Source organism: Papaver somniferum, unplaced genomic scaffold (genome assembly GCF_003573695.1).
Source record: "Papaver somniferum cultivar HN1 unplaced genomic scaffold, ASM357369v1 unplaced-scaffold_117, whole genome shotgun sequence".
In the NCBI taxonomy this organism is placed as follows: Eukaryota; Viridiplantae; Streptophyta; class Magnoliopsida; order Ranunculales; family Papaveraceae; genus Papaver; species Papaver somniferum.
The window spans coordinates 1,296,075-1,314,348 of NW_020620714.1; the positions used below are offsets into that span (position 1 = coordinate 1,296,075).

At 38.8% G+C, this 18,274-nt stretch overlaps 1 protein-coding gene across 4 annotated transcripts; it reads left to right on the forward strand.

The window, feature by feature from the left end:
- The first annotated feature begins 2,989 nt into the window (after positions 1-2,989).
- On the forward strand, positions 2,990-7,745 carry LOC113329546 (putative disease resistance protein RGA1). Of its 4 annotated transcripts, XM_026576406.1 has the most exons (5): positions 2,990-6,705; positions 6,912-6,999; positions 7,123-7,216; positions 7,299-7,313; positions 7,396-7,745. In XM_026576406.1, exon 1 carries the CDS (start codon positions 3,082-3,084, stop codon positions 6,700-6,702), a length of 3,621 nt encoding a protein of 1,206 aa, XP_026432191.1. In that variant the 5' UTR covers positions 2,990-3,081; the 3' UTR covers positions 6,703-6,705; positions 6,912-6,999; positions 7,123-7,216; positions 7,299-7,313; positions 7,396-7,745. The 4 variants fall into 4 exon arrangements, with proteins under 4 accessions (XP_026432191.1, XP_026432190.1, XP_026432192.1 ...); XM_026576405.1 differs by lacking the exon at positions 7,299-7,313; XM_026576407.1 differs by lacking the exon at positions 7,299-7,313 and having other exon boundaries at positions 6,912-6,995.
- Positions 7,746-18,274: the final 10,529 nt, after the last annotated feature.

Consider the following 18,274-nt stretch of genomic DNA (forward strand, 5'->3'; position numbering starts at 1 on the left):
CCGATTAATCTTGCCATGCCTGGTTGCACAAGATCAGCTAATCACCCCATCGAATCAGCACCTTCCTCTTCATCTCGGCAAAATAACAACACGAAAAGGAATGATTTCAGCTAACACATGCATCTCCACTTCGCAGGTATTTCATCAGTCACCATCACTGTTCCACTCACTGCCTATCCTCTTAACAATATCAACAGCTCGTACAAACTGTCCGCCTGAGAGTCTTATTGACTTGATTTCAAACAAATCGAACACAGCACCAAAGAATCAACGACAAAACCATTCTTCTTCATGCCTGCACGGCCCTAACAACCACCGCCAGCAAACTTAGACTTCTGTTACCGTCATTAACATTTCTGCCATCTAGTTGTTCTCGCACTAGGTTATAGAACCTAGTCCCCATCTCTCACCATCTCAATGAATTCATCGACTGCAAATTCGATTCCATCTCTCATTCATGGTTAGCAAAAGCTCACAAAAATCTTTTCTATGCACTTCGCAACACCCAAATGTTCTAATGTCTTTTAGCATGCAACACCAACTGCCAGCTCTTTGTCTCGATGTGATGGCAGCAACGACAGCTCTTTCGTAGACTGCAGCTACTTCTCGATCACGACATGCCAACAAACCCCCGTGTATCCTTGACAGTTCGAACCAAGGTTGGTCTTCATTGCTCATTCTATTTGAGAAGCCTTAATGTAACAGCAGCTTCTTCGTCATATTTGGGTGAAACCCATTGCTGCCAACAAATCCCATATACCATTGACGTTGCTGGTTGTAGCTTCTGAATTTGGGAGAAGATATTTAGCTCCATCTATGAAGAGATAACCATGACGGCAAGCAACACTTTGTTGTAGAAAAAGAACGTCTTCTACACTCCATCTCGGTTCTTCATTTCTCGCCATAGAAAATGGTTGCAGTTGCTACTGCTTGATTTAAGAAATGAGAATTCCTTTCTTTTGAATATGGAACAGAAGTTGTCCTTTTGATGCTTAAAAGTTGGACACGTCTCCCACTTCTCTTTAGCTGCTGATGACTCACGTGCTTAAACATTGCATGGAATTGATGTCTCTGGCCGTGATATGTATGTGTGGTGCACTAGCTTAAATGGTTGACTAGGCATGCTTTTTTTTGATCTGGCTGTCGTGCATGCTTGGATAGGTAAAATTTCTTGCTTATATTTAAGTAGCCTCTAATGTCTAGCAACATTAAGATCTAAGTGTAATAATAGTTGCGTTAAATGGACGAGAAAAATACTTTTACCTCTGTATTGTTGCTGTAAAAGTGTAAAGTAAAGAATGACAACTATACTGACCAGACCCTTCAGAATTCATTACCAACAACAAATTTGAAACTGGAAAGAAAGATTTTGCAGACAAGATATCTTGAATAAGGATTCTCTATGGATAGATCTGAGTATATGTACTGATTAAAGTTTTAGAGGACATAAATATGTTGGGTCATCTATACATGTGAATCAATTTTTGACTGAAATTTTTTAACCAGTAGTTTCTGCGCTGTATTTACAGATATTGACTGCGACTAGTGAGGGTACTTTTTCTATCGATACTAGTGAGTAAGGTACTCATTCATAAGATATATCATATCTGTTTGTAAACATTGGTGAAAGTATATTTGAAGTAGTATAATTTCTGAAATTTGTGCTCTTATTGACTTCTAAATCTTCTAAATTCAAGTACCTTATGTGGCGATGGAAGGGATTCTCACTAATGGTGTAACGGAAATCTTAAACAAGTTGATTTCTGTTCGTAACTATGGAAAATCCATAGTTACACCCAATTTGTTGATTCCTTGTTCTTGACTCATTTCAACTTGAAGCATATAGGTAAATATCAAGGTAGAAGACAACTAAGTTCACATGCAAAATCTCTGTTCAATCTGTCTATTTCACCAGGCTTTTGGGAGATGTCACTGTTTTTCGCGTGGCTGTTAGTAATCTTCATGGTAGACGTCGTCCCATATCTGTCGTATGGCTATTCTTCGTGAGTCTTTCTCCTTATCGCATGATTACTATTCGCCTAGTGTTTCGGGCGAGGTTGTAACTTAGTTCTGTGCGATATTCCGCCCCTACAGCTTACCTTCAAAATTTTCTCAAACTATCATAAGTACTTGTGTTCTTTGTTTATCCCCACAGGGGCAGATGCTATCCGGACGAAAGGCAAACGGTAAAACCAAATTAGCTCCCTATTAGTCTAATTTCCACAATCAAGCATTATTACCACACTACACTGTCTGATGCAATCTAGAGGTTGAGCATGCAAATGAGTATACAAAGAAAACCCAAGAGACAGACAGAGAGAGTTACAGTACGAGGAGTCTTGCTACACCACTTGTCAATTTAAGAAACATTAGTGGAAAATGGAAAATTTCTTATTTTCTTAGAAATATTATATTCTAAGCAGGTTTTGTTCTAGGTTGCTGGTTCGACTCAAAACAAACTGTCTTCTATCAGGAATAGAGAGTACAGTAATTGAACTTTTGCTAGACCGTTAGACTTAGACGTACAGTACCAGGTAAAAAACGTAGCAGCCAAATGATATACCGTATAAGATGGTGCAAATGTCATATGGAGACTTTTCATTTTGCGTATGAATCTGGCAACAACGGTTTAAACCTTAATGCATTATTGCAATTTTACACTGATTCCACTTTAATTAATATTCCGGTTCGTCCGGGGAATAGTGTGACAATTACCAAAAAGCTAATGAGGACATGACAACCTCATGTGGCTCCGTCCTTTGCCACTGATTAAGGTTTGAAAGAACAAAATATAGTGGGTATCCTGTTCATCTGAATAATAATAGACTGACAGATACATGGATCAATAGTTTCTACTTTCAGTATCTGAATTTAAAACTTCCAGCTATTTGATAACGACTAGAGCATAGTACCGAGTGAACTACTACCACACAATTCCTGGACAGTAAATGAGTCTTCTATCCAGGTGATATATTGTTGAACTCACAGTTTGTTGCAACTTTACTCTTAAACATCATTTTCAAAGTTCATAATTTTTGAAATATCTTGTTATTGGTTTCTAAATCTTCAAAATTTACAAACATGTCAATCACTGAAGGGTTCTTTACTAATGGTGTCACTGAAATATTAAAGAACTTGGTTTCTGCTATTGCTCAAGAGATTAGTCTTGCTTGGGGTGTCAAAGATGATTTGAAAAAGCTTCATAAAACCTTACAGATGATCCTTGCCGTCATAGCTGATGCGGAGAGGCGCCAAGTGACTGATTTAGCTGTGAGACTTTGGTTGATATGGCTCAAGGATGTGGCTTATGAAGCCGATGATGTGATGGATGAGTTCTCTTATGAGACCATGCGTCGGTGTCAAAGAGGGAACCGCTTGAAGCATAAGCTACACGATTTTGTTTCTTCCTCCAACAATCCTCTTGTTTTTGCTTTCAAGATGGCTAAGCAAATTAAGGATATTAACAGAAGATTAGACGAAATTACTAAACAAATGTACACGTTTCAGTTGCAAGCTGCGCCAGTTTATACTTCTATGGTTCATGGTGAGAGTAGTGCGCAATGGAGCCGGCAAACTGCATCCTCTATAAATGAATCCGACATTATAGGACGGGAGGATGATAAGAAAAGGATAGTAGACCTTTTAACAAAGGTCATTCCATCATCGTCATCATCAACATCATCTGATAACAATCCGGAAAAGGTCTCTGTCGTTTCCATAGTGGGGTTCGGAGGACTTGGTAAAACAAGTCTAGCTCAGCTCGCCTACAAAGATGAGTTGGTACAGAAACAGTTTGAGCTAACAATGTGGGTACATGTATCTGAATATTTTGATGTGGAAAAGCTCTTAACAAAAATTATGGAGTCTTTGACTCGAAAGAAGTTTGATACTTTGTCAAACTATGATGTACTAGTAAGTACAGTTGAAGAACAATTAAATGGGAAGAGATATCTGCTCGTACTGGACGATTTATGGAACGAAAATGCTGATCAATGGGAAAGACTCTGCGGTCCATTGCTTGTTGGTGCTCAAGGGAGTAAAATACTAATAACTACCCGTAAAACTCAGGTTGCAGATGTTGTTAAGGGGAGTATTCCTCCTTATAAACTGGAACAATTACAACAAGATGAATGTTGGTCTATCATCAAGAAAAGAGCTTTTTCTCCCGATGGAGCAGCAAAGACTCCAAACATGATAAACATCGGAAAAGAGATCGCAAAAAGGTCTAGTGGTTTACCACTTGCAGCAAAATTTCTTGGAAGTCTAATGCACTCGAGAAACAAGGAAAGTGATTGGTTGTCGATTAGAGAAACCGGCATCTGGAATACACAAGAAGGTCAAAGCGAAATCCGTCCAATACTGAAATTGAGTTATGATAACTTGTCGCCTCAATTGAAACAATGTTTCTCTTATTGCACCATCTTTCCAAAAGGTTGTGAGATTGAAAGGGATACGTTGGTTCATTTATGGATGGCAGAAGGATTCTTGGGGCCATCATCTAACATCCAAAACGAACGATCAATTGAAGACATCGGAGAAGAATATTTTGATAGTTTGGTGTGGAGTTCATTTTTGGATGCTTTGGTGAAAAAAAATGAATTTGGTGACATAATCGCGTGCAAGATGCATGATCTTGTCCATGATCTTGGACAACAATTTTTCGGGGAACATGAGTGTGCGGCAGTCAAGGTCAGTGAGTTGGAAAAAACTGAATCTGATCTTCGACGTGTTCAATTAACAGCGGATGCGGTTTTATCAGAGAGTTCTTCCGAAGCCTGGAGTAGACTGAAGAAACTTCGAACAATTATCATCCCCGAACCAAATTCTAATTCAAAGGATTGTACATTCTCAAGTAACAAGAAATTGCGTGTGCTACATTTTGGTCGTATGGCTGACAGTTGTCCAGATTCTGCAATGCGGGTTGCATATAAGTTAAGGCATTTAAGGTACTTCTATCTTTCCAATAGAAATCTTAATGGTATGACTCATGATGACCATTCCATCAGTAAGTCTTACAATTTGCAGACATTGGTATTACGTGAATGCACCAATGTCCAAAATCTTCTTGAAAACATGGGGTCTTTGAAAAATCTAAGGTCCCTTGATATCTCGTTTTCAGATATTAGAGAACTACCCGATTCTGTTACTAGTCTATGCAATTTGCGAAAGTTAAACCTCTGTAGTTGCAGCAGCTTAACCACCTTTCCCAATTCTGTCACTGGTTTGAAATATCTAATATTTCTTAAAATGTCACATACACCTATTGAAGAACTACCTGGATTCATCATCAACCTTCACAATTTGCAGACATTAGATGTGTCCTTCTGCAGGAAATTAAAATCCTTGCCGGAGTTTGTTGCCAGTCTTGTTAATTTGAAGATATTCGATTTCAAATTCTGTGAATTACTTCAAGCATTGCCCAAAGATTTTGGATCATTAACACAGCTTAGGAAGATTGACCTAGCGTCTACTCAAATCAAAGTATTACCCGAGGCATGCACTAACCTACACAATCTTGAGTTTTTGAATCTTTTTATGTGTGAGGTTCCAAAAGAGGTAACGAATTGGATAAATCTGAGATACTTTTCTCACAACAACAGGGAAGCACCAAAGGGTATAGGAAAATTAGTTTTGCTGCAACATCTGACTTACAGAGTGCGGGAACAACTTATCAACGAGCCTGAACGTAATGATGGTATTGAAGAGTTAGGTAACCTGAACTTTCTTGAGGCACTGGGTATTCAGAATCTTCAAAACGTGAAAGACCCAATTGATGCTGAGAGAGCAAATTTGAAAGGAAAACAGAATCTTCGGAAATTGTATTTAAGTTGGGGTAAAATAGAAGAAGAGCTGGGTGGGACCAGAAGTCGTGTAATCCTTGAAGTATTCGAAGCTCTCCACCCCCCCGCTGGTTTGAGGACGTTGGATATTCGTAATTTCATGGGGTGTGACCTTCCCACGTGGATGTGTGTTCCATCTGGTCTTCCAGACTTGGTATGGTTGAACTTGGACATTAAAAACTGCAAAGGAATTAAACAACTACCAGCATCTATTGGAAAGCTCCCACGTCTCAGAGTTATGTTGCTTAGAGGAATGTCTTTAGAGAGTTTAGATATTGGTGGTTTTCCTTCCTTGATTCGTCTCGAACTTACAGATATGTTCCTTCTAGAAGAACTGTGTTGTTCATATCCTCCTTGTCTTCAAGATCTGTGGATTAATGACTGCCAAAGGTTAAGAGAAATTTCTCCCTTTCTTTCCCTGACGTCATTGGTACTTGGGAAGGTGGACGACAAGTTAGTATGCTCAGTTGGGAGAACCCAGACATCTCTCCAGATCCTAAATTTGAGGAATATTGAGGGTCTTATATACTTCCCAATAAACATACTCCAAAGCAATCGTGATCTTCAACATATGAGAATTTGGCAGTGTAATCATTTTCAAGGCTTTCGAATTTATGATGATGAGAATCAGAACGGGGTTGCTCTGTATGGACCTGAACTTTCCAGTGGCTCTCTTCAATATTTGTACTTCGATGATTGTCCAGTTCTTAAGTTTCTTCCAGATTTACGAGGATGGACTACTCTTCGAGAATTAGTCATCATGAATTGCCCACAAGTGAAGGAGTCTTTGAAATATGATCTGAAATCCCTCTCGTTCCTTAAAAAATTGGATGTTGATTTTATTCAAACAGACCAGGAGTAACAGGTACTCTCTCCTCCTTATCTATTTCATTGTTCTCTTCATCTTAACAGGTAGTTTCGTGCATATCTCAGGCACATAGTTTATTTCATTCTATACTTTCAGATAGGTTTATTATAACCTTGGACAGGATGTATATGGTGTGTCCTACCAAGGTATGTATGTTTCCACTACTAGCATTTGGTTTGATTTTCCTTATATATGGATCATAGGTGTTTGAATGGCTAAGGAGAATCATAAATAGGAAGGCGACGTGTGTATGAATTTCAATACCATGTCATCTTCTAGTGCGGCATGTAGGTGTGTGGAAATGTGACTGTCTTCATATTATTTTTTATTTTTTATTTTTTATTTTCGGTTTTCTCATGATTACCATATTCATGCTCTGAATTACGTTTGATTTGGTTTGGCTTTGTTGTACAGCTGAATGAACCGTATGAAAGCAGAAGATAAGACAAAGCAGATCCCATTATTTTGCCGAAATCATACTGTTCTTAGCTCAACAGTTTTCATATTTGTGAGTAGTCTTTCTGCAGTTTGAATGGATTTGCTTCATCCTGCAACATTTAGTTCATAAAAGTCTTTAATATGATGTGCAGGACTTTACATAAATGGTGACTGCTTGAGACATGCCCATCTTTTGTAGTCACCTATTTATTTTTTGTTGTTGACATTCATACCAACATGGTGTTGCAGCTGCAGACGATGGAATTATGGAACAATTAGAGCATCTCGCAGAATACTAATAATGTTGCAGTACTAATTCTAGAGAAAAGCACAGATTGCTCTCTTAGCCCACTCCTTGGAGCAATTTACTTATCAAGATTTCTTTAACAGCTTGGAGAATTTAGGGTCTGAGGTGCTTTCTGAGTGTTTTTTTGACTGTTCTGTTTAAACATTCCAACATAGGTCATGTGTTAATTGGGTGCTGCAATAGTAATCAGGCACTATCTCACCACTCTCTTATGGAACTAATTTCATGTTTTCCGAAAAACTATAGTTGCCTACAAAATCCCAACTGTGATGGGAGTGCACAATGAAATACAAAACAGAAACCTTTTTCCTCATTTGAAATGAGATTCTAAGGATGCATTTCATTCTGTTAGTACTATTTAAAGACAGCACGCGGTATCCCAGCATAAAGCAATTGGGTTATACTGCAGCTACGTCAGAAATGAATTCAGTGCATCTAAATCATTTGCTGAACATAAGTTAACATCTCAATTATCACCTAACCGGACTGATTTCACTTTCAAAATCAGTTAAAGTAAATATTACATGATTTTAAAATTCTATCCTAGCCCATCACCAGGCTGATAATACAATATTACATGATTTTACAAGGAAATCATCCGCATCAAACTCAAAAAGAAACTTCATTCACTGTAGGTACAACAGCACTACAAATTGAGGCTTGAAAGAAATTAAGCGTGTTTTTCTTGCAATTCCTGGAGAAGGCACTGCCTTTGAGTTGTTTTTTTTTTGGACTTAAAAGGTTAAAACTTTATTAAAAAGGGAAAAAAGAAGTAGAGAAAGAAGAGTGCACTTGAAAGTGCTACAAAGATCAGCCAAAATTCAACATGAAAAGAAAAATAAAAACTAAGGAAGCAACCATCAAGAAGCCAAAAATAACCGACTACATCACTGTCTCTAGCCTCTTAGAACTTTTTCTTTGCAGGGGTTCTCTTGCCGCGGCCTAACAACTCGTTACTAATCTCCCCATTCCATGACAGTCTTGCTCGTTCCTTATCAGTTGTTGAGGACCTGTAATTGTCGACGATTCCTTCATAGATGTTTTCCTTTCCTCCATGAGGAACACCTAATAAGGTACTGCATCGCAGAAGTTTATCCATGTGTTGCTCTTTAGTCCAAGATTTTCTGCGCGAGACCTCCTCAATGGGTTTAAACCTCTCCACACATGTCTCTTCATTATCGGTTTCATATTCTGCCTTTGATTTGTTGTTATCAATAGATGCCTTTGAGTTGTTGTTATCAATAGATTCTTCAATCAGAATTGCGACCTTTGGCACTGAAGACGTGACAGGTAACAAGTTGGTGCCGCAATTAAAAAAGCAGCAAAGGACCACCGCATCTGTTTACAAAATTGTGTTTCTCCTTGAGTAGAGGAGAAATCTTAGATTCTAAGGCGGAAAGTCGCTCTTTTTCTGATTCAGGGCATACTACAATTCCAGAAGATTCCGCTTAGAGGTTTGGCTTTCATGGTATCCTAGTTTCAGTCTTTCTTATTTTTAGGATTCTTTTAGATTTCCTTTTAGTTTTCTGTTTCCTAATTTAGTTATTCTTCAAGCCTATATAAAGGCTAGGGCTGCACAACGGGTAGGGTGGGTAGGATATGGCCTATACCCGCCACCCTACCCGTTTACTGGCGGTTAAGAAAATCTTTACCCGCCACCCTACCCGTCAAATAATGGTTAGGGTAGGATACGGTTAAAAAACTGGCGGGTAGGGTAGGGTTAGCGGATATGAGTATGGTATGTGCACCCCTAGGTAGGGTGGGTAGGATATGGCCTATACCCGCCACCCTACCCGTTTACTGACGGTTAAGAAAATCTTTACCCGCCACCCTACCCGCTAAATAGTGGATAGGGTAGGATACGGTTAAAAAATTGGCGGGTAGGATAGGGTTGCGGATATGGGTAGGGTATGTGCACCCCTAATAAAGGCTAGATTAAGTCTTGTAAGAGCTATCTATTACTCAATCAAATTATTAAACACAAAACTTATCTTTCTCTTCTTGCTTGAATTCTCTTCTCTTCTTGCTTATAGCAATCTTCTTGCTTTCTTTTACCTTGTTCCACATTAGTTGGTATCACCCGCTTAGTTTTAGGTTTTTCATCCTATCACTTGATCCTTTACTTCGCTTCCGCAACACCTTTCATTCCTTTTAAGTACACAAAAAAAAATATATGACTGCTCAACCAGTTACTCTAGCAGCAATCGAAGCTCTCATCAAATCTCATACCGAGATTTTGGCAAAACACATTACTGTAACTCTTGAGAAGTCCATGGAGGAAAAATTAGGTTTAAGAGATAACAAGCTTGAAGCAATGCAGAATCAGCTTTTCAAGGTTGCAAAACACATAAATATAGATTTGGATATGCCTGAGCTTGTAGACTTAGAAGAAAAAACTAAAAACGATACACTTCAGTTTTTTACAGAATGATGAAGTACCTAAAGATGTATTGCGTACTTTAAACATTAAGAAACCGTATGAAGGGTTCATAGGTCATTCAAAGAAGAAGCTAGTTTCTCCTACACTCGACAGTGATCATGAAGATGAACGTGAGAACGATCTAGAGAAGAATTGGATTGAAGAGCGACGTTTAAAAACTGGTCACAACCCTTACAGTTCTTTACCCGAATATAAGCTAAAAGCTGATATTCCCAACTTCTCTGGAAATTTTCGTATTGAAGAACTAACTGATTGGTTCTTTGAGGTAGAAGCTTTTTTCGAATTTATGGAAGTCCCTGAAGATTCTAAGGTCAAACTTGTGACTTACAAGCTCAAAGGAGGAGCTGCAGCCTGGTGGGATAAGATCTGTGATGATCGTAGAAACGCAAACAAACCGAAAATACGTACTTGGACACGTATGAAAACTTTGATCAGGGATAAGTTCTTACCTAGAGACTTTATGCATCAACTTTTCATCAAATTGCAGAACATTCAGCAGGGGGCACGCACTGTTGAAGAATATGTGTCAGATTTTTATAATTTGGTGGCACGAAATCAACTCAAAGAATCTGAAGAAAAGTTAGTTGCAAGATTCATTGAGGGGCTGAATAGATTAATACAAAATGGTATGACTCATTCAGTTTTTACTATGGTCGAAGCTGTGCAGCAAGCTATTAAGATAGAAAATCGCCTTCTTCGTTCTTCTAGGACTTATCCATCCAGACAAGGGCGTTATCAAAATAATTCCAGGGGTACCAATTCATCTCAAAACTTTTCTCCAGATACTGTTTTGACTATTACCAGGCCTCCTTATGATGATGTTAGCCATTCACATCGACAACCTAGCCATATTGTGCCTTATACTCCACCTCTGGCTACACCTATCTTAGCCAATCCAGTTGATCTTCAGCCGGGTCAGCAGTCTCACTCTCTGCAACCAACTCCTCCTACTACAGGGAATCGGTTTCATAACAGGCAACAACAATTTCCACCGCAACAGAGAACTACTAATACTTATGCAAAATTTCGTGGATATAAGTGCAATAAATGCCAGCAATCGGGGCACACGTCTAGTGATTGTAGGAAATTCAATGCTTTGATTGGTGAACCTCAGTCCATTAATGAAGTCACTGGTGCGCTTAATGAGTTCGAAGATGAAGACTCACCTGGTGATGACGATGAGTTTGTTGGGATGATTCGTCCATTATTTCTTACTCAACAATGCAAGTCTCAGAGACACAGTATCTTTAAATCCAGATGTTATATTGGGGGTAAAATCTGCAAGATGATAATTGATAGTGGCAGTGTGGATAATTATATTGCTGATCACGTAGTTAAGAAGCTTGAACTACCAGTAAATTCTCATCCAGAACCTTACACTGTAGGATGGGTTAATGCCTCTAGCACATAGAAGATTACTCTTCAGTGTTATGTGTCATTCTCTTTTGAGGGTTATGAAGACACAGTTCTATGTGATGTCATTAATATGACGGCAACCCATCTTCTTCTTGGCAGACCTTGGCAATACGATCTTCACGCGGTTCACAACGGTTTCGAGAATACTTACACTTTTTTTCATAATGGGAAAACCAAGGTTCTTAGTCCATCCAATTCCACTACAAACTCTTGTGCGCAGACTGATGTTGTCGTAGCCACTGTTATTCGTTCTTTGCACCCACAACATTCTTTACATTCCCATGAAGATTCTAAGCCTATGATTGAGTTGCCTGCAAAGGTGAAGCCCTTATTATTTCAATATAATGTTTTATTTCTAGATGAACTACCAACTGCATTACCTCCTTTACGGAATATTCAACACTGCATCGATTTTATTCCTGGAGCCTCTTTACCAAACCAAGCACACTATCGCTTGAGTCCTGCTGAGCATGAGATATTACAGGGACAGGTAAATGATTTGCTTACAAAGGGTTTGATACGACCTAGCAACAGTCCTTGTGCCAGTCCTGCCTTCTTGGTTAGTAAAAAAGACAATGGATGGAGGATGTGTATCGATTGCAGAGCATTAAATCGCATCACCATTCCTTATAGATTTCCGATTTTTTTTTTTTTTTTTTTTTTTTTTTTTTTTTTTTTTTTTTTTTTTTTTTCCTTTTTTTTTTTTTTTTTTTTTTAAAATCGCCACCATTCCCCCCCGCGTATTGATGATATGATTGATTTACTGTCGGGCTCTATTATTTTTACTAAGTTGGATTTACGCAGTGGTTACCACCAAATACGCATTCGAGGTGGAGATGAGTGGAAAACAGCATTCAAGACACGTGAAGGTTTATATGAATGGCTGGTCATGCCATTTGGGTTATCTAATGCACCTAGTACTTTTATGCGACTTATGAATCAGGTTCTCCAACCCTTTCTCAGTAAATTTGTTATTGTCTATTTTGATGACATACTAATTTTTAGTCGCAGTGAGCCAGAACACCTCCAACATCTTTCACAAGTGTTTCAAGTTCTTGCTGACAACTCTTTATATGTTAATTTGAAGAAGTGTACCTTCATGGCTTCTTCAGTAACATTTTTGGGATATGTGATTTCTACTGATGGTATTCATGTCGATCCTTCTAAAGTTCAAGCAATTGAAGATTGGCCAGTTCCTACTTCTATTCGTGATGTTCGTAGTTTTCATGGTTTGGCTTCTTTCTATCGAAGATTTGTGAAGAACTTTAGCTCTATTTCTGCACCTTTGACTGACTGTCTCAAGAAGGAGAAGTTTGAGTGGACAAAAGCAATGGATAAAAGCTTTATTCTTCTTAAAGAAAAGCTTTGTACGGCACCAATTCTTGCACTTCCGAATTTCAACAAGCCTTTTGAAATAGATTGTGATGCATCTGTTGTTGGTATTGGTGCAGTATTATCACAGGAGGGTCATCCAATTGCATATTACAGTGAGAAGAATTCAGATGCACAAAAGAAATGGTCTACATATGAATTAGAGTTATTAGCTCTTGTTCAATCTCTTAAGCAGTGGCATACTTATCTTATACATAGGGAAATTGTTTTCAACACTGACAACCATGCTTTGAAGTTTTTGAATACTTCTGCTAAAGTTAACAGAATGCATGATCGATGGCTTTCCACACTCAACAAATACACTTTCTCCGTGAGACATAAAAGTGGCAAATTGAATCAAGTTGCTGCTGCCTTAAGTAGAAGAAGTCATCTATTAACAACAATTCGTAATGAGAGTTATGCATTTGACTATATCAAAGACATTTATCCAAAAGATGAAGATTTTGGCAAACTATGGGATCAATGCAGTTCTCAAACTCATGGGGTTGATGATTTTCTTATACAAGAAGGTTTTCTTTTTAAAGGGAATCGATTATGTATTCCTCAAGGGTCTTTACGTTTACATCTTATGCGATAATTACATGGCAGTGGTCTTGGTGGTCATTTTGGGAGAGATAAAACCATTGCCCTGATTGAAGAAAGATTTTTCTGGCCATCTTTGAAACTTGATGTACAAAAGTTCGTACAAAAATGCATGGTCTGTCAGAGAGCAAAGGGTACAATTCAAAATACCGGGTTGTATACTCCTTTACCAGTTCCTGATGCACCTTGGCTTGATATAAGTATGGATTTTATACTTGGTTTACCTCATACTGCTAGAGGTAATGATTCTGTTATGGTCGTAGTTGATCGTTACTCTAAAATGGCTCACTTCGTAGCTTGTAAGAAATCAACTGACGCTTCTAATGTTGCTTCTTTGTTCTTTAAAGAAGTAGTAAGATTGCATGGGGTTCCAAAGTCTATCACTTCTGACAGAGATACAAAATTTTTGAGTTATTTCTGGAAAAGTTTATGGATGCGCTTAGGCACAGTTTTACAATTCAGCACAACTTCACATCCGCAAACTGATGGACAGACTGAGGTTGTTAATAGATCACTTGGGAATTTGATTAGAGCTAAGTGCCTGGATAATAGTAAGCAGTGGGATGTGTTATTGCCACATATGGAATTCGCTTTCAATACTTCTGTGAATCGTTCTACTAGGAAAACTCCATTTGAGATTGTGTACTCTAAAGTACCTAATCATACTCTTGATTTGGTAGCCTTACCCACCACACAGAGTACAAACACTACAGCCGACTCTTTTGTAGACAAAGCAACTGAATTACATAATGAAGTAAAATCTGAACTGGAGAAGTCCAATTCTAAATATAAAGAGGATGCTGATAAACACAAGAGGTTTAAAACCTTCAAGGAAGGGGAGCTCGTGATGATACATCTAAGAAAAGAGAGATTTCGAGTGGGTACTTATAACAAAACCAAGATGAAGAAATATGGTCCTTTCAAGGTTTTAAAGAAGATCAATGATAATGCTTATGTTATTGATCTACCAAATGATTGGAATATCTCCAACACATTTAATGTTCAAGAGATTTTTACGTTTCATGGTGACAATGAACTTCTGGTTTGTTTGGACAACTCGAGGACGAGCTTTACTCTAGAAGGGGGGACTGATGCAGGGCATACTACAATTCCAGAAGATTCCGCTTAGAGGTTTGGCTTCCATGGTTTCCTAGTTTCAGTCTTTCTTATTTTTAGGATTCTTTTAGATTTCCTTTTAGTTTTCTGTTTCCTAGTTTAGTTATTCTTCAAGCCTATATAAATGCTAGATTAAGTCTTGTAAGAGCTATCTATTACTCAACCAAATTATTAAACACAAAGCTTATCTTTCTCTTCTTGTTTGAATTCTCTTCTCTTCTTGCTTATGGCAATCTAGTATTGCTTTCTTTTACCTTATTCCAGATTATTTTCCCAGACCAGTTGCTGCTCAGCCTTAATGACTTGTGCCTTCGCCTGATCCTGTTCCGCCAATGTTTCCTGAAGCTTCTTCTCCTGAGGTAAAATTTTCTTAATATCTTGCAAGCGCTCACGAAGCCAGCCAATATTGAATTCAAGTTTCTCTGCTACTTTGATCTTCTTCTCCCAAGAGTCAATCACATCTGAAGAATCCTCCTCCAGAGGGTAGCAATAAAGTTTGACCAAGTCAAAGGCGATATTCTGGCGATTTTCTACTGTCGGATTTTGGGAATTCTAGCAATCTGCTCAGGTAATTTCGTCTGGATCTTGATTTCTCCAGTATCAATCTCTGATGGGTACTTAGAATTACAGAACTAATCATTAATTCCTGATCTTTTGGTTTTGATTTCCGTGTGAGCTAGAATAAGATTTCTATTAAGATCATGGGTTAAAAAAGCTAGGATTTCCAGTTGTGTTTGAGTGGGATTAATGGGTGATTGGTGCTATATTAAGGCTTTGTGATATGATTCTCAATCATTAGTTGTTCATTTTGAGGGTGATTTTGTGATGGGTCTGGTTTATAGGTACTAGCTAAATTTGCTTCTTGTTGTTCTATGTCGTTGCTTAGTAGTTCAGTATGGAGAGAAATTTTGCTCACATAGAGAATAAATCGTACGAGATACAAGTGTTCTGGGCTGATAGTGAGATTTCAGTTCGTATAATTGAAAGATCTAGAGGCTTCACCAATGATGTTTGGATCCCTCTTCACTCTGCCAAACGACTCCTCCAAACTATTAGAGATGCTGAAGTACATTTTAGAGATTCATGGAGAACACAATATTGGAGAATACCAATTGGTAATGCTGCCTCTTTACTGGTTTGAGCTAGATCAAATGACAGAGGGAGATATTTCGCTGTGGACTGGTTTACCAGAAACCAAGGCGAGAAACCACACCATCTGATAATTCCTGAAGGATACAAGGGAAGGGGATGGCACTCTTTCATTGAAGCTTTGCAATTGGCAATTATTAAGGATAAGAATCATAGAGATCCTGAGCATTATCAATCTGTCAGAGAGAACAAGGGTCATTGGCCTTCTCTTGGAAGTGGAAGTCAGAAAATAGTGTTAGGACACCAATCCAAAAGCAAATTCATTGTTGATCCAACAGAAGCAGGGGCGGTCGTTTATTTTGGCGGGGAGGCACGTTTTTTTCGATCGATGGGACGAGGTTATTATATGCAAAGTGGTTCCTCTACCAGCCGATTGGGCGATGGTTGAAGATAGAATAAAAGCTGTATTCCATTTAAAAGTGGATGTTTCTATTCAGGTTTTTGGTCAGGACATGGGTGCCTTTATGGCCTCATCTGTAGTAGAGGATGATTGCATCATTTCTCAGAATGTTAGAATACGGGCATCCAACTCAAAACCAATTGGCAATGAGTGGAGAGGCCCAAAGGATCATAAACCGCAGGATCTTAGAAACCCAGACAATGTGGGACTAATAATCTCAACACGCCCCCTCACGTGTAGCCTCGTTGGGTCTAACACGTGGAACAATCAATCAGGTAACGTGGAGTAAAGGTGCGGTCATTTGACTCGACACAAATAGCCTGCTCTGATACCATGTTATAATACGGGCATCCAATTCAAAACCAATTGGCAATGAGTTGAGAGGCCCAAAGGATCATAAACCGCAGGATCTTAGAAACCCAGACAATGTGGGACTAATAATCTCGAATAAGAAGATCTTGAGCATCTGTTGAGATTATTAGTCCCACATTGTCTGGGTTTCTAAGATCCTGCGGTTTATGATCTTTTGGGCCTCTCCACTCATTGCCAATTGGTTTTGAGTTGGATGCCCGTATTCTAATATGGTATCAGAGCAGGCTATTTGCGACGAGTCTTTGACCGCGCGTTTACTCCGCGTCACCCGATTTAATTGTCCACGTGTTAGACCCAACGAGGCTATACGTGAGGGGGCGTGTTGAGATTATTAGTCCCACATTATTGGACAATCTAAGATCCTGCGGTTTATAATCCCTTATGGCATATTCTAACACAAAAGGTTATCAAATTCTTGAATGAGGAAATTCAGTTTATGAGATGGTGGCCGTCAGTTAATGCAATAAACGACATCACAGATAAAAAAAGAAGTTTCCCTCATCCTCAAGGGAATTCCTTTTCATCTGTGGACAACGGATCTCATTTTTTCTCTTCTACGCAAGTTCGGCACCATTCTGGAGGTGGATTTCAGGGAATTGGGTGGAGTTCTAGTGAAGATAAAATGCTTCAATGATGTTAATTCCATTCCGAGAGTGGTCAACATAACCGAAGAAGGTCTTAATTTTAAATTTGGTATCTCAATTCCTCTTATGGATGACTCCTTTAAAAGCAACAGAAGTTACAAGGAGCTCTTTGATAAAATAGAGGCCCCCAAGGCAATCTTATCGCGTACCATCGATTCTTCTTTTAAGGATCCCTCCAATATGTCCCTTCCCGGAAACAAGAAGACTGGTAATGCAGAGAGCAATTCAGTTTCTAGAGGTAATACCAAAAAAGGGCTATTGGTGGGTAGGCACAACACTCAGGAGTTTGATCACTCGAGGGATTGGAGGAACACATCTGACAGGAACAAGGCTCACCATACTCAGGAGTTTGATCACTCGAGGGATTGGAGGAAACACAAGCGAAGGCGTAAAAGGTCGAAAAAGAAGTCCAAAGTGAAGGAGACGAAGGGAAAATCTAATGGAAATGATGGGAGTTCGGTCAACCTGACAGTGGCGTCTGTGTTCAAATCCTTGTGGGTTGTTAAACCAAAACTAGTGGTAACTGAGGGATCCTTAGATTTTTCCCCGGTGCCGCAGCAAACAATGGCGTCGAACTCCTCAAATCTTACAATTGGCCCGCAAAAGGAATTAGTTGTACATCAAGGAGATCGGGCAACGGTTCCTTCCAATCTGGGGCATGGAGGGATACAGAATATGGCCACAGAGCTGTCTGTACGCAGCACTCCTGCTATATTGAGAGAAGAAGATAGACCAGAGTACCGTTTAAATCCGGGGATTCGCATTGATTCTTCGCCTCCTGAGAAAAGTCCAGTGTCGAATAACATCTCTCTAAAGACACTACAAATTGGTGTGAGTCCAAAACTGTTCCGCGATTGTACAAGTACTGGTCTTCCATTGGTCCTATCCAGCAACAGGGAGGAACCACTTGAAGTTACCCCTTTAAATCAATTGCTCCCTCAAGATAGCGAAAATGAGGAGTTCTACTCAGATGTAGATGATTTTGAGGAGTTTTTTGATCCTTCGTTTGAGCTCCCAAAACAAATCAAGTATATAGATGAATCTACCCCCCTCGTCCAGCAACAGAAAGAGGCAATGCGTCGAGCAGTGGATGTTGGAAAACGATTAATAAAAATATAATTTTTTAAAGTTTGAATAAAAAATTATAATTTATTGTTTTATTTTGTGAATGAAACTTTTTAGTCTCACATCGTGGAGTTTCCAATTTTTTGTAGTTTTAAGAAACTATATAAACCTTTTAGTCCCACATTGGGGAGTTTTTCTTCTTAAGTTGTATTTGTCAATTATATAAAGAAATACACTACTTTTGT

Bases quoted from the DNA above. Each gene is read 5' to 3' on its own strand.
- LOC113329546 (XM_026576406.1), top strand. From the start codon at position 3,082: ATGTCAATCACTGAAGGGTTCTTTACTAATGGTGTCACTGAAATATTA.